At 40.1% G+C, this 21,209-nt stretch overlaps 1 protein-coding gene across 5 annotated transcripts in view; it reads left to right on the forward strand.

Annotated features, from left to right (window-relative positions):
* The first annotated feature begins 552 nt into the window (after nt 1-552).
* Nucleotides 553-21,209, forward strand: part of si:dkey-237i9.1 (SEC14-like protein 1) — a 36,027-nt gene continuing 15,370 nt past the window's right edge. For 4 of the 5 annotated variants that reach the window (XM_042219556.1, XM_042219558.1, XM_005919183.3 and 1 more), the window contains exons 1-4: nt 914-1,380; nt 2,629-2,712; nt 18,745-18,894; nt 19,547-19,678. In XM_042219556.1, coding sequence (XP_042075490.1) covers nt 1,375-1,380; nt 2,629-2,712; nt 18,745-18,894; nt 19,547-19,678 — 372 coding nt within the window. In that variant the 5' untranslated portion in view covers nt 914-1,374. The other variant, XM_042219557.1, reaches the window with a different exon arrangement.

Here is a 21,209-nt window from a genome sequence, read left to right on the forward strand (position 1 = left end):
GAGTGAGAGCCACATAGGCAGTTAGAGTAAACCAGGCCCTTTACCTGTCACCTGCATATGTTTTCTATGTCAGTGAATGATCAAATATTCAAATTTCTTGTGCCCCTCTACCCCCCACACAAACACTTTGGAAAATTCTTTAATCACCCCGATCTACGTAAACTTTAAATTAAGAATCAAGTCAGAATAATAATGAAAACGTCCTCATGTCAACTGAATTATCATTTTATTGCAGAGAACATGAACTACAGTGCACACACAGCCCATAAGGGGCATTTACAGCTTATGCAACCAGCGCAGCGTCATCTGTCAGATTAACACAGCTCGTTCCACCTGCTGTACCGTAAAACTCCCAATATTTAGAGCTAAAATGTAAAACGTAAAAGCAGAGAAGCATTTATTTATTTATTTTTTATTTAATGTTTTCAGAATTGCAATGATAATACTGACTGTCCTCTGCTGTGTGTCCTTCACTTGAACAGAAGAGGTCGGGCACGCTGCGGGTTTTATGAAAGAGGTGGAAAAAAACTGAGCTTAGAAAACGGGGAGGAGCGACGGTACCACAGGCATGACAGCGAGGGAGGGAGGGAGACCGTCTCCTGTGTCCAAACACCATCTACTTATAGGCGTGATTTAACAGCGAGCTATAAGGGATATTTAGTTTGTTGATCTTGGGATGCTCGTCGCTGTGAGGCTCTGAGAAGGACTCGCCAAAGGGTTTGATAAATATTCCGGCTTAATGGCCAGCTAGCATAACAAAGCTAACTGCTGTTAGCCGCTGGAGCCGGAGAAGTGTAGAGCCGAAGAGGGAAATGGCATGAGTTCCGTCGGATAGTCCTCACAGAAGAAACGACCACTGACAAGAATCAACCTGTTAACAACATTTCGTTACCTTTCTAAATCACAGGTAAGATCCGTTAATTTGATGTGTGTCAAGATAATATAATATCGACTTATAAAGTTAGGCTAGTCTCAGCGAGCGCTGTTTGTGTGGCAGCTAGCAAGCCGTCGTTTCAAATGCTGTTAACCACTATGAGTCAGTACCAAAATCCCCATCTTTTTTTTCTTTAAAAAATATTTGTTTAATATTTTTTAACAGTGTTGAAAATTGAGGACAAAAAAGTCAGTTTTGGATTAGTTAAAACTGTGACGTTACAAATAGTTCCTTTAAGCAGAAGACCAAAACAAGCTAGAACAAAAAACAAAAACGAGTAAACCGTGAGAAGAGGCTGCTTAAAATCAGTGGGAAGCGATCAGTAAAGATGGTTGGGTACTAAACTTAACGGGCATATCGGTTACTGAAGTCTCCTAATTAGCACGTTCTGAAGTAATTGTCTTGTTTGTGTCTTTGAAGTTGCCAACAGATCCTGAAGCATGACGGTAATTATGTACTGCAGTAGCAATCGTCAAGACATGTGGTGTTTAGCAAAGGGATACTGTAGCAGTATGTATCCTGTGTGACCTAGACTGGTTATTATTAGTCTGTCCGCCCTGATCCCTTTATTAAGTAGTGCAGGGACGTTGGCTCACACCCCTCCTTGCAGACATATACCCATCAAAGCATAGCAGGAGTTATAGACATGTAGCAACACGCTGAGCAAAAACACATGAAATCCAAGGACTGATCTGTACTTTTTTTTTTTTTTAAATTTAAATTGACTCTCATGCTGTTCTCTCTGTGTTAGTGCTCTAAGTCAGGAGTGTCACACCCAGTTTGTGGGTCTCAAATGGGCCTGACAAATAACACAACAGAACTCCTGGGTCAGATTCAAACTTAAAAAACAAACAAAAACAAACTGCAACTATAAGCCCATGTGAAAGACCTCTTACCCTACTCCTCAGAAAAACAAATGCCAGATATCATTAGTTAGTACTTGTTAAATCCTTTTTTAAAAAAAATTTTTAAGCAATTTTTTTAGACAGTGGGAGAAATCTCAGGTTTTCCTCATGTCACAGCTGTAAGTTACAGTTCAAAGAAGTGGAAATACCCTGGGCTGCATATTTGATGCACCACTGCTCTAGTTGTTTACCTTACCTTGCTGTTTTGTATTTAAATGGACAGGATTTTTTTTTCCTGTATTAAAACTGAACTGGACTAAAATATATTTTTATCCATCTTGGTGATTTTCCTTTGGAACCCCAAAGCTTCTCTGTTGTGTACAAACATTTTTGATGGGTAGGGAAAACCCTGTTAGAGTGCTGTCATGTGCAGCTTTGACCCAAGCTTCTGCAGCTGACGTTAGCATAGTTATACTCCTGTAGTTTGCAGTGATAAGCCATTGCAGCAGCACTGCTTATGTGATAAAGTAGTAAGAAATGCTGCATCCATTGATCAGCGAGGTCCTTGGTCAGGAGAGTTCCCTTCAGATAAGGAAACACACACACACACACACAGCAGCACCTGGCTTCACTCGGCATCACGCCATCAGTCAGCCAAAACACAGCTCATCCTAATTGCACATCAAGCCTCTCGCTGAAGGACCAGATGCAGCTATAATGCTGTAATTTTAGCACTTAGCAAGTGGTTATTCTAAAGAATGACTCAGATACAGCCCCGCTTCTTAGATTTCTTCGCCAAATGTCTGTAATCACTGCTGATTGATTTTGATCTTATGTTCTTCTGTTCAGATCGTTGGCATAATCCCAATCATGGTGCAGAAATACCAGTCACCTGTGCGGGTGTACAAGCATCCCTTTGAGCTGGTGATGGCGGTAAGTGTTTTTATCTTTACTCGCTCTACCACCTGTCCACATGTATTTTGTATGCAATAGATGCAGTTATGCAATGTACGCAGGTGGTTGCTTCAAAGGTTTGGAGTTAGTCACTGAATTATGCACCTTGCATGTGAGTAGCTCAGAGATTGAAAATGCATGCAGTCTGTTTTGTGTTACGGTCTTTAAGAAGCCAATGATTAACTGCAACGATAAACTGTAGCGTAGCTAGAAGAGAACATCCTCAATAGCCTGTTTAGAAGGTTTGTAGACCTCTCCGCAAGGTTTTTACAGACGTAGACTTGGTCGTTTCAAAGTAATCCTGTGAAGAGACAGATAAAAGGCACTAAATGATGCCTCCCACTCAGCTTTAGATTTGGTAGATAATTAGGAGGTCAAACCCATGCAAGGAACACTCACACTCATGGGCCATGCAGCCCCCCGAAACAGCTGACTGCCTCATGTGGCTTGTCATCTTGTGGTTTAAGATCTGTTCATTTGTTCAGTAAGATGTAGAACCACTGTGCACACTTGTTGGTAGCTGAATGTACAACAAGACTGTGTTTTTATGGCAAACTGAAAGTCCCACCAGTCTTTGTGCCGGTAGTCTGATTGCAGCATAAAAAATTCACTGCCCTGCTTTGCTTTTAGTGTGTTTTTTGTACACTGTCAGCCACGAGTGCCTGTGTCAAGTGCACAGAATGGATTTGCTTGTTCCTCTTCTTTTTGCGCTTTTCTAAATGGGTGTCTTAGAAGTGTTCCTAGTGCCATTTGTGTTCTCCATCCCTCAAATTTGGACTTGTTCTGTTACCCTTTTTTGGCATTTAGCCTGTCTCACATATTCACTAATCTCTCCTTGCTGGAGAGCTGCAGGGGCAGGAGATGGTTGATGTAAGAGTTTGTTCACAGGAAAACAGAACTGACTAAACCCCTATGGTGTAATGTCTTTTCCTGCTGTGGTGTCATGACAACTCTGGGTCTGTAACATGAATCAGATTCACTTGTCATAGCAATGGTCTGTCATTTAAGTGAGACCTGTTTTGCTTTTACACGGAGAAAAAAATGAGGCAAACTGCTCTGTAAAAACAAGCCCAATGGATGCTTTGCTCAGCAGTGCTTTGACCTCAGCTGCTGCTTGTCAGTAATGTGGTATCAGTACACGTTTGCAGGCACTCGCTCTGATTATACAACCACCAGTTTTAGACAAACAGCTCTACTGTGCTGATAACGTCAGCGATATGTACTTTTTTCTTAATTATCTATTTAAATTCCTGCATGAAGTTGGTTTGTAGTTTCACCTCCCTTCAGCACTGTGTTGTGCTGCAGGTGCAGTTTTCTTTAAATGGAAATCAGCTTTCGACACGGACAAGAACCAGGATGCAGGAACACTAAATCTCCTTAGCACAGGCTGGACTGAGCAGCAGGCAAAGAGATGGCTATAAATAGATGGCCCGTACCCACACCTGGTTGTACACACGCAGCCAAAGGGGGGAAACGGTAATAATAGTGAAACTGACTTGTATGTAATTTGTAAGCCCCAGATAATCCACCCCGTGTGCTTTTTGAAGATGGGACAAAACTAATGGAGTAACCCCTTGATGTTTTTAAACTAGGCCAGCAACAGACGGCGGACCTCTTTAGCTTTTAATTTTGTATTGTGTGACATTATGACTCATGCACAATACGGTGTTGGTAATTTGAATTATTGCTGGGGTAAAATGGACATTGCAGTCAGTTTGAAGCTGAGTTTGCATTTGGAGTCTCTTCCCCTCCCTGTGACTTTTCTCTGCAGTGAGTGTTTTTGCAGACACTGCAGAGCAGACTTAATGGTGCGTCACAACCCTTGGTGGCTCTTTTTGTTTTTTTCTCAACCCAGTGAAACCTCTCCTCTCACTTCCGCTATAGTAGTAGGTCTGTCACCACAGCAGTACAGTTATACAGCAATAAGAACATCCTGGGCTTGTGGGAAGCCAACATGAACACCGATGTCTACTTCTGATGCACTGTACCAACACAGACCAGGTTCTTTGTGTGAGGGCTGCTTTCATTTTTGGTTTACATCTGTGGTGTCAAACAAAGTGTGGGAGCCAGTCTAACAGATTTTTATTTGCTTGCATACAGTTGTATTTTTTTGCAGTGTGGAAAAACAGGGGCATATTTAACTTGAGATATGTCAGACTGCTCATCAAGTTTGTAAAGCTAAAGAAATGTTAGGGTTATCTGTGTGTACCTAAACATATTTACAGAAAGAGAATCAGCTTAGAGGGCTTTTTATTGGTTATTATGCAATGGATGTAGTGTGTGGCCCACTCAAAATCAAATTGGGATTTCTGTGGCACGCAGATTACAATGTGTTTTACACCCATGCTTTACATGGAATTATGCAGGGTATGTCCAAATAACTAACATCTGTTCATTTCCCTGTATTGACCGTGCTATTTGTTCTTATGGTTCCTTTTGCCAGAGGCTTCTGAAAAATTTGCCAGTAATGGCTTATTCTTCTGGTCTGGTAGGGGATTATATTTGACACTTAGCTTTGAGGAATTTGGTGCTTTCTGTCCACTTGAGTCTGTTGTTTGGGTACTGTTAGTGCTATGAAAAACCCTTTTACTGAGCTAAAAACTAAGGCTCCATGTTCTCCTCTGAAAGCCACACGCTGCATTCTTTTTGTCAAGATGAAATACCGCCTCTCTTCTCTTAACCCTGAGAAGCCACTCGGCTCACTGACAGGTGCTATCAGAGAGTTTCCAAGATCTATCTAACACTGGCTCGAGTCACAGATGCCCTTTAGCTGTTTTTGTTCTGCAGCATTTACTGCGCCTTCTTCTGAACATGGATTCTCAGTATTCCCAGTGTTGGTGACTTGTGTTGCAGTGTCTGTTATTGCACGTATTAGCTCCTGCAGCTCCTTTGGAGCTGGAATGCAATGCAGTTGACCTTAAATGTGCAGTCATGCCCAACTCTGCTTGTTGTTGTTCAAATCTGACTTTAAATCAGTCATTTGAAAGTAACTGTTAAGGGAATATTGTGTATCGTAGAGTGGTGTTATACCTGTTTTGATTTGTTTTGTTGGCGCTGTGAAGCACATTGCAGTGTAATTGCCAAAGATTATCCAAATAAACTTGTCAGAACTACACATGGCAAGTAACAAAAGCTTCAGCTTTATTCTCCTCCCTGATTTTTAAGAAATTGTGAGTCACTGGTGAGAAATGTTCAGTATGCATCCTAATAAAACATAATTAACTTCTTTTTTTTAGATAACTCAATCAAAAAACCTCTTGTCTGTTGGAAAGCACAGCTCAGTTGGTGGCTTGGTATCAGCAATTGCCTACTGGGTTTGTTTGAGCTGTCTAAAAGTACACAAACATTGATGTGCATTAGTATTGACCTTGATAACCTTCTTATCTCTCCACAAAGTTGGTCTGTTTCTCTATTACTGAAGTAAGGAAATATATCAGCATTTTTTTTTTTTTTAAATTTCCCTTGACCACAGCAATCCCTTGTTTCTCTGTCCACATCTCAATAACAGGAAATATAGTTGTTGCTGCTGTTATCGCGCCAGTCCAGTCTCAGAGCCTCCAGTTTATCCTCAGGGAGTCACAGTGGAATGTCAAAAACACAACGCAACGCAATACACCCCTTGCTGCTGTTTTATGCCTGCGGGGAGGGTTGTTTCTAGAACACATCCACAGATGAAGAATGACTTCAACAGCCACAGGAGAAATAAAAATTTGGCTGACCCTGGAGTAGTTATTATCCACTAAGTCCGTGCTGTTATAGTTGAGCTTAAAGGACAATAACTATTCCTGAAGTCCCTCAGCTCCCAGATTAATACTCATGCTACAGAGGGAGAGAGGGTATTAAACGAATGAAAGCCCTTCGTTAGCCTGACCTGCTCCATGGAAACATATGTGTCTGTGGCTAATCCACAAAGACAAAGTGCTCTGGTCCTGTTCTCCAATCCCAGCAGAGTTTCTGTGGAGAAAAAACAGGATGTTCCATGTTGGTACAATACCTACTGGAATTACAGGCAGCAACGACGGGGGAAACGTGCTTCTTAGTGACTTAACTCTCCTTATTAGTTAGAGCACCAAAAAGATACAGTGTACTTTAGATAATTAATGTTTTCAAGGTGAGCTTCAGAATGAAATTGGATTGTTTTAGAGATGATCAGAATATGAACAAGACATTTTACAATTGTCAAAATGTGGCATAAATGCATTACAGAAAGTTTTGTAAACAGATGATACAAAGGACGAGAGGTAGCAGGGTAAACTAAACTTGCGGGTCTTAAAGGATGCCACAAGCAGAAAGGGGGGGAGAGACTGAAGAGAAAAATGAGGGGCCCGGATGGTGTTAACTACTTACTAAACTGAACTTGACCTACAAATACAGTCACCTAGGGCTACAGCAGCGTGACGGCCGATTCTCTGAATTTCAGTTTTTGTTTTTTTGCTTGTCTCTCTCTGTGGGACGAACACTGTTAGAGTCGAAGGTTGAGGTTGGAGAGTGAAAGCATGTATCGCACACTTACTTCACTGGTACACACAACACAAAGGTACACCGGAACCTGGTGTTTGTTGTGTGAAGCTGGTATGTAATGCTCCTTAATGAGGCCCTTTGTATATGCCCGAAAGTGCTGTTTATCTATCTCTTTGGTGTTAGTTATATACGGGTTAGAGCCAGCAGTGTGACACACATGACATTTAAACAGAAACCTACTTATGAAATGAGTACCCCCTCTCACGTGCTGAGTGGTGCGATCTAAGGACCGCAGACTGTGATGACCTGGATGACTGAGAACCTTCACACACACGAGTGGTGCGATGTTATTTATTTTTTTAATGCACACTTGGGGATTTTGTCGAATACATATTCTCTTCCCTTTTGGTGTCCCATATTTTTGCTTTCCTCCTTCTCACCGTCTCTCCTTTTACTGTTTTTTTTTTTTTTTTTAATTTTTATTTTTTTTTTAGGGCCTTTCTCAAAAACTGGTTCATGAAACCTTTGCCAACAGGGCACATGAGATGAGCTTTCAAATTCGATGTAGGAAATAGTTCAGTCAGTCTCTTCTTCCGTTATGCAAATTGGAAATAAAAACGTTTTATTCAAGGATGTACGTGTGTCCACTGATGGTTGCATAACACCACTAAACCCACATGTTTGAGATAACAGTGCTGCAGAGTGTGAACAAAGCAGGCGTTGTTAATGAAATGTTATAGCTTTTAATTCCCTGCAAACAGGTGATTTATCCTTTGAGCATCTTGTGCTTCCTCTCACAGTCTGGATGTAGGTCATTCCTAACACGTTTTTCCAGACTTGCCAACACACTGTTTAGTGAGTGTTTGCTTCCTCGCCAGTGTTTCTAAACTTGGCTCATCCTACTGTCCCCCTTCTCTCTGACTAGCCTGGCTCGTTGCAGGGCAGCTCTGCCAGGGTGGTGTCCTATCCTACCATGCTCTGACCCATTTACGACCAGTTGTGGTTAAAGGATTTTTCACCCCACTTCTTTTTTGCAGAAGCATCCTGATCTTTAGTCTATTGTTTTAATCCCTGTTTGAGCCATAGGATTGACTGTGGCTTCTATCACTTAATGGTCTCACATGTAAAGGAATCTACTTGTATAACAAAAGCCCTTCTTTTATGTCATAGTTGAACAGAGGAATTGGGTCATTTTATTAATTCACCTGTTTTCTTTCTTTCTTTTTTCTCACATGACATATTTCTGTTGAAAACGAGAGCGCAGTTCATTCATTCATGCTGACAATTTAGACAGTATCTCAAGGGAGATGCATCAGAACAGAATTTAGCCTGCTCTAGTGAAATGTTTGATTATTGAGCTATTTAAAAAAAGCTTTATCATTAGCTTTCCCCAGCATTGCTTCTGATTCAGTATTTCATCCACTCCTGCAGTGTATAATTCAGTTACTCGACTAGATGATGTTTGCCAGAAACAGTGAAGAGTTATGGCCTGCGTTGGGCAGGGGCTCTTATCGTCCGGTGTGCTGCTTCAAACGGCATTAATCGAGGACCATCAGGCACCACCATGTGACCGTGTGAGCCAATGAGAAAACTCTGCCGCTGATTTCAATCACTGATCATCAAGACACTCATTCACCCTCTTTCCTGCTGCAAGGTCGAGATGCTGCCCTTGTAGCTTCCCTCCCCCACCCTGCTCTCCTTTGCCAGATGAACGCGCTCAGTCATACTCTTATACAATGACCCTTTTGCCTGTTTAAAATGCAGTCATCCTGCAGTATGGCAAGAAATTGTGACTCAGATTTGTGTGGCAGAGATGTGACATTAGGAGTATTTGTACAGTATATTATAACATTTTTAGTATGTTTGTGTTCACTGCCATATTTCCTCATAATTTTAGGGACTGGGTAAAGCTCCTTCTCACTTGCAAATTACATAATTTTAATGTTTAGTAGTCCCGCCCCCAGTGAAATTACAGACAAATAGCCCAAGAAGTCTTGCTGTGAATGCCTTTTAGCTTTCTTAACATGCACTGCAGTTATTTCAGCCATGTCTAAAATAAATCAGTGATGTTTTTTCAGCATTTACAGAAATTGCAAATTAACATTTTATTAGGCATCTTTCACCCATGATAGGAGAATGAGCAATGGCAGCAATAAATATAATGTGCCAGCACTTCTTTCTTTTACTGTAAAGTGGGATGTTAATAAAGCTTCAGTTTCCCGTAACCCAGTTTTAATGATTTCTCATAAGCCTTGATGCAGTGCTTTCTACTTCAAATAGTTGGCACAGGTAGAGGCAGATTTCGTCATCTTTTCACTCTTCATTTCAGAGTCGGCTGCTTGTAAATTGATTTGTGTGTGTGTGTGTGCTTGTGTTGGGGGAGGAATGACCTCTAAAAATAATGTGTGCTTCATATTATAATAGGGGTATCTTTGGCTCAGGAGGTAGAGCAGGCCATCCACTAATCAGTAGTTGGTCTGCCAAATATCATTGGGCCAAGATGCTAATCCCAGGATGCTCTCTGATGCATCCATAGGAGTGTTAAAGCACTTAAGCATAGAAAAAGGGCCTCTTTTACAAGTTGTGTTAAGCACTTTGAGTTCTCAGGTAGAGCAGAAAAGTGCTCTATAAGAAGCACTCCATTTACCATTTACTTTTAATGCAGGGCCAGTCAATTTTAATAGAATTTTTAATTTAATTTCTCAGCCAAATTTGATACATCAACTTTTATTTGATAACAGTAATCTTCCTATATCTGTCTACCCGTCCAACAATTTGCAACAATTGCTGCTCCTCCAATTAAATGATGCTCATTGAATTTAATCAGACTTGAACAAACTGATCACCTAATGTGTCTTCACCCAAACTGCTTAAGGTCAACGTCTTTAGTTAATTGCAATCTGCAGAAATTGGTGTAGGAAATCATTTCTTTTTTGGTCAGGGTAACTGTTATTGTTTTTACATAAGTTATAGTCTACTCGTGACGTTCAGTGTAGACCAAACACTGAATACATTGTTGTGAAATGTATTATCATTTCACAAAAAAGTCTTAGTAAAGGGTTTTTATAATTTGACACATAATTGTTTCAGCACTTTTTGTTTCTCTGAGTTGACTATAGCTGAGCTTTTCTTATTTTTTTACAGTGATGAGTTTTTGATTACAGACAGATGGCCATCTGCTGGTTCCTCTTCCCTCGTGCACACATTTAACAAGCCATGCATGCACACCCTGGCAATACAGTTTAGCATATTATTTAGGCCAGCAAAAATTTAGGAGCTTTATGTAAGGTCTGTGTACTTGGCAGATTTCCCCTCCTCCCTCCGAGTTGGTAGTTCCAGGCGGTTCTGCCATTACAATGCACACAGTGAGATCACTGCAAGGAGAGAAGTGGGTGGTATGGCATGCACGGACCAAAGGCTCTGCTGTGTTTTCAGTCAACAGCTTGTTCTTGCTCCTGCCCCTCATGAGACTATACCTAGGCTCAGACTTTTAACCTGGCAATAAAATAAGGTAAACAAAATCTTCATCAGCATCGGAGACTGAACTCATGGAGGAGGTTAGGAAACTGCAGGATAAGTTTCCAAGAATGCTTTCACTTACTTGACCTCTTACAAACTATTCAAATGCTCGATCTGTACATATGCATTCAAAGGGTAACGTGAGTCATATTTAAACCAGTCTCACTGAAAGCTCTGTTTCACCAAACTGGTTTGGGCCTTTAAAAGAAAAAAAAAAAATAAGTTTTACTAAATAATAATTAAAAAAATAAACTTTTTTGTTTTATTTTTTCTGTGCTTTTCATGCATGTATTTTCCTTAATTTAGGGTTCAAGTCTATTGCTTTGTTTATTTAAATGTCTGATTTCCTTGGGCTGTGCTATGAAAATAGCTGATGTCACAGTTTTAAATAAAGCTTTAAAATTTGCTTCTCTTTAGGCTGTCATAGTTTTTGGCTAAATCCGCACTTGTACTTAGCATATTTTAAATCAAACTATGCCAATACTTGAATGTCATTGATATACACTGGACATATCTTCTGTACATCTAAGCTATTACTCACATGCACAGAATTGCTGTCTTGTGATCAAGAAAGAGGCACCTGTTGAGTTCTAAGACCCCATCAAGTAGCAAACATGGCTGTTATTGTTTTCGTTAGTCTCAATTTGTGCCAGTCCAGACTAAAACCTAAATGCCTGTGGTTTTAAAGTAAGAGTCAAAAATGCTTCCACAAACTCTGTTTTTGCATGCATCAAATTTTGAAAGTGATGCCTTTCAGCAAATTTACATGTTAGATAAAATGGTATAAAATCTCTAAGGTGAAAGTGAAATTTAGACTCTAAATTCCAATCATAACTAATCATAATCTTCTTTCTTTCTTGCTTTCTGAGCTTCCTGTACTTTGATGTTTCTAAATAAACTGAAAGATTTAAAACCAATCACATTGCAGACATGAAAGAGATTCTCACCTTGGTTTTACTACAAAAAAAATTAAGCTTCTGTTGGCTATTATCTCTAATCTGTGTATCCCTAATGCACACTCTGATTTGTTGGATGTAAAGTATTTATCAGAGAAAATGATTTTTAAATATATTTAACATTGACATTTTTTTCCCAGCATCCCCTGTGTCTGAGTTTGCAAGAAGAAACCCACAATTTTCAGGCTGCCTCTTTCGTAACTTTCCTCTTTGGTAATGACCTAGTTTTAGCTTAAGCTTTGCTCTCTGAAGTAAAATCAGGATTTTTCTTTTTTCCCCTGTTTCCATTTTCCATTCTTCCTACTTCATTCTCCGTCACCTAGTCACCTCAAATTATATAAACGCAAGTCAGCAAGGTCTTGTGCGTCAGGGCCATTATTTACAGGGGCAGGTTTTGAGTTTCATTGAAAACTTGTCTCATGAATGAACATGACGTTATCTGTCATTTGGCAGCACTGGCATTTCGTCAGTGCCCAGTAATAGCCACAACTGGAACACTCATCTGCATCCTTAATGGCTTTCATTCAAATGGTTTTTGGTATCCTCTTTGCAAGGAGCGACGAACATAACACGACCACCCCAATTTAAATATATATGGATGTGGTGGGCAATGTCAAACAAAAGTAAAAAAACACGGTTCTGGGCTAGGATGTGATGCCCACCGCTATATAATGACGTCCATAACGGGTCAAACCCCGGATAGCCTGAGGTGGTGGGAGGGAACCCTTAATGATTTTTGCTACCAAATACAGGCTAACCAACGTCACACCCGTTCCAGCAGCCCTCACACAAAACCAGGTTTTGTTTGTCTTACGTCAAGGGTGGTGTTTGTTATGCAACATGTATTGGGTCTTTAAGAGGAAACCTTTTGAGAGTGGGCCTCATAAGCGTGACTTAAATACACAGAAATGACAGAAGAAAAAACTGTGTTAGTCATTGTAACTGAAGAGGAAAAGAGCCACAGTTTACTGTGCGTACACTTGAATGGCCCTGTGAATAAAACATTAAAGTGGTTCTTGTGAATTTCCTCTGAGGCAGCGCAGCCAGATTAGCTGCTGTATGTCAGCTTTGCTGTGCTGTGTGTGCTGGTTTGTTTTGACATCGTCTCTAATCTGCCGTAATCAAGTATCTTAATCTTAATAATGCAGCCCCCCACCGTGCCCCACCTCCTCAACGAAAATGTTCCCATTTTCCCAGACAGCTATTAAAAATAGCCGAGTCTGACCCTTGAGCGACTGTCGTCTCTGTTACACAACCATTTTCATAAGCTCCAGAGATGTGACACTACTGCCGAGGAAGCTGGAAGTGTTCTCTGATTAGTGTTAGTCCCCAGAGACCTTCAGGCCAAGCATTTTCGACTTAGTCTTTGGCAGATTGACCCTAGTGTCTCTCAGGATTGACAAGGTGCCATTTTTATCTAAGACGCAGAACACCCAAGAAGTGGGATTAAGCCATGTAAAATCTGGCAGCTAAAAGAGAATGGTGTCAACCAAAAACTGGTCGCTAAGCCCTGAAAGCTTGATGAAATCCGATACACTAAAACATTTAACAGGAAATTAGCTCTTGCTTGCTATCATCTGTAATTTACCTTTATTTATTTATTTATTTATTTATTTATTTAGTTATTTTAAATTAGAGATTTAAGTAGTTAGAAACATCGTGCCAGAGCTATAAAAAAATATATTAGCCAGTTGGTTAATTTATGTCTTTTCATCCAGTTCAGTACTAAGCATTTTCTTATGTTGTGGCTAAGAACGTGACTCGATGTCATCAGCGTGTCCTCTAGTCTGCACCTGGGCTTTCGCTGGCAGATAAAGTGATAGCGCTGATGTTTTTGCGCTAAATGTTCCCAGTCGTTTCTTTTCCAATCTTAAGAGCAAAACTAGGTCATTTTCTGCCACCCTTGATACTTACGCGTGGTTTCTGCTAGAAAAGTTGTTAGACTCAGCAGCTTTTATTGTGTGGGGGTTGGGAGATGTAACATGGCACTATCCACCTGCTGCATGTACAGTCTGTGTCGCACAGATTGAACAGCAGATCTGTGTAGGTAGAGATCTCACTGCTGATAAGAGGAGAAAGCGAATCTCTCTCTGGTGTAAATGCATCCGAACGGTCAGAGGCAGTAGTCAGTTTGTGCAGAAAATAAAGGATTTATGTGCTGCAAAACTTTCAGGCTTGAATTTATTAAATTGTTCCTGACACTAACAAGATACTGTAACAAGATATAACATGATTCTGTTTAGCAGTATTGTTTTAATCTTACATCTCCGATCGACCTAGGTCAGTGCTAGGTAAAGATGTGCTAAGTTAGCTATTCATTTTCAGCATATCCGAAACTATGCACACTGGGCATAAACTGGGTCAGATGTCAAAACACCTCTTCAGTGCTTCTGCACAGTCGCTTGTAATTTGATTGTTGAAGATATTTTGGGAATTTTTTTTCTCCTGATGTTTATGTGCCAAATGGATAAAATAGTTTGAGGAACTGGAGCCAAATAAAAGAAATAAGACTACAACAAAGGCAGATTAGTCAGGTGGTTAACTACTTGACTTTTTTCCTGAATTTGTTTGGATTGGATTTGCAGCTATATTTAAGTTTTGTTTTTTTTTTTTTGTCTTTTTTTTTTATATCCCACCATTAAAGGCCAGATAATAGCTGGGCTACCTGCCAGAACTACTACTTCTTGCTTGGTATTATATTACACACACGCACTATGTGGTCCTTTGTAGTCTTAAAGTTGATTGTGTACTCCCCAGAACTCTTGGAACTTCCTGAATCTCCCTTCCTGTGCAGGATTAGCTTTATTTTCCAGACCCGTGCCTTAATCAACACTGCTGTTTTTTTTCAAAGGAGAAACTGTTTTGTGTATGCAGGAAGGATGTAAGTAACAGTATATTGTTATATATTTTCTCTCGTTCACTCCTGGAAAGAACAAACAAATTCCAGGAACCATTACTCAGGGTTTGGCCACTTGAGGTATGTCTGATTCTCTAAACCGTGGAAGCTGGTGGAGGAGGGTGTCCTTAAACCTGTTCTTTAAAATACCTGGAGTCTGGAAACTTGGAAATATTTTGTTCTGTTATGTTCCAGGAAAGAGTATTGGCAAAGGGCAAATGAATATTTACAGTGGTGGAGTTTGGTTACCATGTATGTTTGGCTTGATGTGTCATCAGTGCCTGCTTTTTATTTCAGTGACTCAATCGAGGGCGGGAAAATGTTTGTCTTGTTCCGGCTGGTTTGTTTTCTTACAGAAAACTTCTGGGTTTGGATTTCAAGTGCTGCAGGTATCAGCTTTAATAAAACACGCATCATGTTGATGGTTATACATTGTTTTTATACACTCAATTGAAACATCTAGGAAAGCCTCTTATCTTTTACCGGAACACTGGATAAGAGGAGCCCAATCTTTTGTCTCGGGGATTACAAGTAGATACACTGAAACTACTTTAACCAAAACTTTAACAATATTTAATATAAGTGTCCACCGCTATAACAGCGTTGCAAAAATATATAGAAAAGCTTTTTCAGTCCCCTTTAATGGAATAACAGAAGCCAAACTATTTGTTAGCTTTCGATTGTAGGTTAATGTAGAGCAGAGTAATCATCAGGATAAATGCCAAATAGCCTGGATGTTTACTTCATGCTGGCACACATGTGCATTTAGCTGTCATTTGAGTCATGCGTGGAGAGCCATTTGTAACATGATGCATCATGTTACGAATGGCTACATCAAGGAAGGTTTCGATCCTCTTGTGGTGCGTTGGCACATCCGAGATAAGCTGTAGTGTTTGATAACCTCAGGCACTGGTTCTAGAAGAAGATGTTTTGGCCTTTGCCTAAAGTTTTTATTTTCAGTCCTGCATCTCATTGGTCATGGTAAAATCTTTAATTATTTATAGTTGCACCAGTGTCCAAAATATTCAGTGTATTACTGGCTTTCTGTTTAAGTATGTGATTTTTTTCTTTTTTTGTGTTAGCCACACATTATTGTTGTTATTATTGTTATTGTTATTATTATTATTATTATTATTATTATTATTATTATTATTGTTATTATTGCGATGCATAACTGCACACAGAAGTGAATTTACTCACACTAGTGGAGTCACTTTCTTCTGTGCAGCAAATGGCTAACAACCAATAGAAAAGAAGCCCTATTGTTTCATGCTTTTAGCAGTCAAGATGCTATCATGGTGCCAAACAAGCCAAGGAGGTATTTAGAATTTGAGGATTTCTACTGAGAGAAAATTGGCCACCTTGAAGAGTCCTGGAGCCTTTGTTGGACCATGTGAAAGTGTGATATGGAGCTCTATGCTAGGCGAGCTGAAGTGCTTTTACACATGGGCAGTAGAAAAGAGAGTTGCCATAATAGACCACTGGCCTATCTGTTTTTGAAACCTTCACATTTGTCATTGCCATCTTGGTGTTTGAAGCTGGACTTGATGAGCAAACGGTGGATTTGACTGAGACAGAAGTCACCGTGCACTCATTGTCTGATGACTTGCGATTTGCCAATAAGCACACCAGGGTAATCCTTTCTTCTGATTCTAATAATAATAATTGTAATTTACAAAACGAACTTCATGATTCATTTCATGACCCGAAATTAACAACTCATCAGTGATGTATTTATTGAAGTCGCAAAGAGAGGGTCTTTCCTTATCAGCCTGTACGGTCTTGGAGCCAAAGTGATTGCTTTTTTATTTTGACTCTTTTTTTTTTTTTTTTTTTTTTTTTTTTTTTTAGCCATGGACGCTGGAACTATTTTTTTGCACCGTCTATGCGCTCACATGCAATATCCAGGTGCTGATTTAATTTAGGACGGTGTCTGATTTAAAAACTACTGTATTTTTTCACAGATAAATCCAGGCCTGAATGTCCCTCAGTGAGCCTTGAGTTAAGACAAGGTTTGAAAAGCCGCGACTTACCCAGAAGGAAAAAAGAAAAAATGTTTTCAGGAATAACCTAGAATCACGACCCTTCTGTTTCCTGTTTTTAATAGTACAACAGCCTGGCTATTTTGGGAACACAAAGCAGTTAAAAGCTGGTTTGTTTCCGCATGAAGTGAAGGCTCTGAAGAAAACGTATTCCTCTTCATGGTTTGCTGAATGATCTGAACCATACAGGATCTAAGCCTGTCGTTGGAATGAAACCTAGTGCTGTTTGTGAAGACGTGACATTTGTGGTTGACTTTGTTGACGTATGATTTTTTTTTTCTTTGTTTTTTTTCTTTTCTTTTTCTTTTTTAAAGGGATGAAATTGACATTTACAGTCAGTGATGTTGTGCTGACGGCAGGACAAAAACCAAACCCCCAGTGTTCCAGAGCATTGGGGCTGAAAAACAGAGCTCAGCATTCATGCAGTCAGTGCACGGTGGGCAGCTCCTCACGGGAATGCCAGGAGCTCCTGAACCCCACTGACCGCCTCCTCCAACACAAAACTGCTGTTACTCGGCATACTAAACATTCAAAACTTCCTCTTTTGTATTTTTTATATTTTTAAATATAGAAAAGACAAATATTTTAATAGTGAATTTCGAAAGCAAATGGCTCAATGTTTTAAGAATGTTAAACGTGAGCTTGAATTTAAAGCCTATTTCACACCAATTTGCTGTTCTATGGTTTTCAAAGGACCTCAGGGTTACTGGTTGTCCTTTGCTCCACAAAATAAAGCTCCTTTTGTCAGAGATTCAGCTGACATCCAACTCCACCAACCTCAAAAGTCTTGTGAGCAGCAGTTGATCTTCCAGTTGATCTTGTAAAGTTTGTCCAGACTTGAATTTCACTCTATGCTTGGATATTTTGAAACCTACGGGCCATGTCTTTATGAAATGGTAAACATGCTGTGGATAGGATTGCACCACCACATTCCCGACATTGTTTTCCCTTTGTTTTTGGTTGTTTCTTTCCTTCTTTGTGTCCTTTTAGTGTGTGTGTGTGTGTGTGTGTGTGTGTGTGTGTGTGTGTGTGTGTGTGCGCGCGCGCGCTCTTTGAGTCATAGATAAATGCTCCCATTCATATTTTAGGGAATTAAATTTCAGGATCCAGTTTCAGACAGTACAAAAGAGGAAATATCACGTTAGTAGGATACGTGACAAGGGAGTTTCAGGCTAGTGCAATGTTGTGATAAACTTGGACTATCTCCAGCACAAGTTATCTGGAAGATCACTGTTTTTATTTTAGACTTGCCTTTCCAGTCGTCTGTTTGGACTTGCTCCTTGCGCAACCACAGTAATCATATCTAAGATGGATGAATGTTGACGATAGAAAAAGAAGTAATGTTCCTGCACTTTGTGCCAGCAGACTCAGTTGTATAACAGCTGGCCGGCCCCTGCAATAGAGCTGAATTTGCCTGTGTTTTGCATTTATGACTAAACGCATTATGGAGCCGGTGTTGTGTTCAAGTACAAAAACTGCTATTGTGTGTTCAACCCTTTGTTGTAAAACAACTGAAAAGCGCTTCATTTGCTTTGATGCCACTGTGGTTCAGCTCAAGTAAGAAGTTTGAAAGTGTACAAAGTTGAAGGAGCTTTATTTAGCCTCTCACTTCTGCTCTACCCATCCCACCTATTTAAACTCCTCCCTTTTAGAATACGTGAAGTGTTTTCTAATGGAGTTCATGTAAACTGGCTGGTGCCATTGTTGCTGAAGTTTTCCTGAGCCTCAGTTGTTTAATTTGAAACAAGCATTAGTGCTGTTCTCTTTCCAAACTGCTGTTTATAAGCCAGTCAAATATTTCTAGTTAAGATAAAAAATATTCAACAGATTTTGATATACCATGAGCCCTATAATAGATGTTAGGCACTGTCAACTAACGAACCTTAATCTCTAAACGTGTCGGCGTATGAATATATCAAATCTGTAGGCAAGAGATAAGCCCTTCAGGTTTTCTATTTAAGTCAGGCTTCTGTTGACTAATCATGTCTAGATGTCAGTTTGGAGAACAACAGAGGAAAAACCCTTCTGAAAATTAACGAGTCAGCAGACTGGAATTATCCTTGGAAATCTAAAAATGTGTTTCCAGCTTAAAAGCTCTGGTGTTAACAGGCTATGCATTTCCTCTTCTCTTTCTCAGGCTTATGAGCGCCGCTTCCCTACTTGTCACCTCATCCCCATGTTTGTGGCGAGTGACGTTGTGAATGAGGAGACCAGTGAGGATGGTTCCACCCAGAAGATTGAGCGCCGCTGTGCCCTGGATGTGGATGCCCCACGCCTTCTCAAAAGGGTTTGTTGTACTTTAGATTTCCAGCAATTGAGTATCATAAATATAGCTTTAATGCTTTACTAATGACTTTTAATATTGTTTTGAGAACAATACATTTCCGTACTCGCCATGATTGTTTTCTTTTACAGAATGTATTAGTGTCTGTGAAGGTTCTCAGTCATCCAGGTCATCGTAGTCAAAGGAGCTTGCAAAGAAAAGCGTCTGGACTTCTTTAAGTTGCTTGAAGACGTTTCACCTCTCATCCGAGAAGCTTCTTCAGTTCTAAGGTCAAATGGTGGAGAGTCCCAGATATAAACCTAGTGGGAGTTTCCCCCCACAGAGGGACAAAAGGACCCCCTGATGATCCTCTAATCACCTGAGCCAAGGTGTGAAAGAGGATCATCAGGGGGTCCTTTTGTCCCTCTGTGGGGGGAAACTCCCACTAGGTTTATATCTGGGACTCTCCACCATTTGACCTTAGAACTGAAGAAGCTTCTCGGATGAGAGGTGAAACGTCTTCAAGCAACTTAAAGAAGTCCAGACGCTTTTCTTTGCAAGCTCCTTTGACTAGAATGTATTAGTGTTAATTTTTGCAAAGGTAGTTTTATCTTTTATTTTCAGTGTCTGTGTTTCATGCCAGTTGCATTTATAATACAATTTCTATTGTTTACAGATTGCAGGTGTAGACTATGTCTACTTCATCCAGAAAAACACACTGAACCGAAAGGAGAGGACTCTGCACATTGAGTCCCACAATGAGACCTTCTCCAACAGGGTTGTCGTCCACGAGACATGCTGCTATTCGGTATGTAGCATACTATCAGCAATAGACATTTCAAGCAAAGAGCAAACTGTTAAAATCCCTCACTCATTTTAATGAAAGTCATTTCTCACTTGTTTCAGTGCAGCTGCTGTTTTTATCTTTAAGTAGAATCCACTCTCCTGGTTTTGCTCTACACCTAGCATGCTAACTTCTGGCATAGAAACTCAACCCTTTCACTGAAACTGCTGGAAAAATGCTCAAGAAAATGTCATTCGTGACCAGTACTGATCCTTACCACAAACACTGAGTTAGTTCAGAAAACAGACGTTTGAGGATTGTACAGGTGATCAATATGGGGCTTCCAGAGAGTGATCTAAAAATAACTGCAAGGTTTCTTTAATCCACGTGTACCAGAACCTTGTGTCCACTTATTTTGTTGGTCCTGTACAGCCAAGGTACATTGCAACCAATTTACATTACCATTTCCTGGTTTAAAGTAACATATTCATTTTAAGGTGGGAGAAGTGTGTATAAATTATACAAAGCAGGCTGTAACATGAAAGTGTGTATTCCTGGGGCAGGTTTTACAGAGGCAAACTAAAACCCAGATCCTGGCAGTGTGACACGCTCAACCCGTTTGGCTATTTAGGCTGACTTGTGCATACAGACAAATGAGCAAACACTGACATGTTCTGTAACGCTGTTGTTCACCTGCTGAATGGCAAGCTGCCACCAGCACAGCCATGTTGATGTTTGTGCCTCCTTTAATCTCTTCCCTGCATCCATGATTGGACTACCACCGAGCCTGCTTCTGTTTGTCTCGGCCCATCTTTCCTTGTGAATTATTTAGTCGTCTGCATTCTGCTTGGTTACTCACAAAATACTGAAATGAAACCAGCATCTCTTTACTTTCTTTCTGCACTATGCGAAACTGTGACTCCAGATGAGCTTATTTATGAATGCATGTGTGCTGAGTTAATGAGGTCAAGCACATTGAGTTAGCCTCTAACCAACTGGAGTGCTAATTTTAGGTCTAAGGCCAAACAGAGGCTTATACTGTGTACTTTAACATGCTGTGATAACAGTAACCAGGATGGACAGTGCTGTTAGACTGAGCTAATGGACCGGGCTAAAGATGAAATATTTTGGTAGTCAAGGGTGAACACGTTACCATCATTATGGCTTTAGAAGCATGTGACTCTTTATTTACTGATATTGTAGCTTGAATCAAAATGACATTTTTGTTAAAATAAATTTAAAAATGTTTTTTGTCATAAGTGTCATCGTAACAAATCCTTCTAGAACCATGATAGATCTAAGATATATGCAGTGTAGAGGGCTATATACTGGCCAGCCAGTCCTTACTACTGCAGTTTGGCCTGAAAACAACACTTTAAGGGTTGTGCATAAAAGTCTAGCAGACAAATATGAAATTATTCAAGTCACTGAATTTGATGAGTTTGTTTATGCTTATGCTTGTTTTTATGTCCCTGACCCACAGAAACTAATGTTGAGTTTCTCTCCCACTCACTAACTTCAAAAAGCCATAACTTCAAAAAGAAATAAATTCCAG

This window comes from Haplochromis burtoni, unplaced genomic scaffold, assembly GCF_018398535.1.
Source record: "Haplochromis burtoni strain Fernald_Lab_line unplaced genomic scaffold, NCSU_Asbu1 Contig_35, whole genome shotgun sequence".
Lineage (NCBI taxonomy): Eukaryota > Metazoa > Chordata > Actinopteri > Cichliformes > Cichlidae > Haplochromis > Haplochromis burtoni.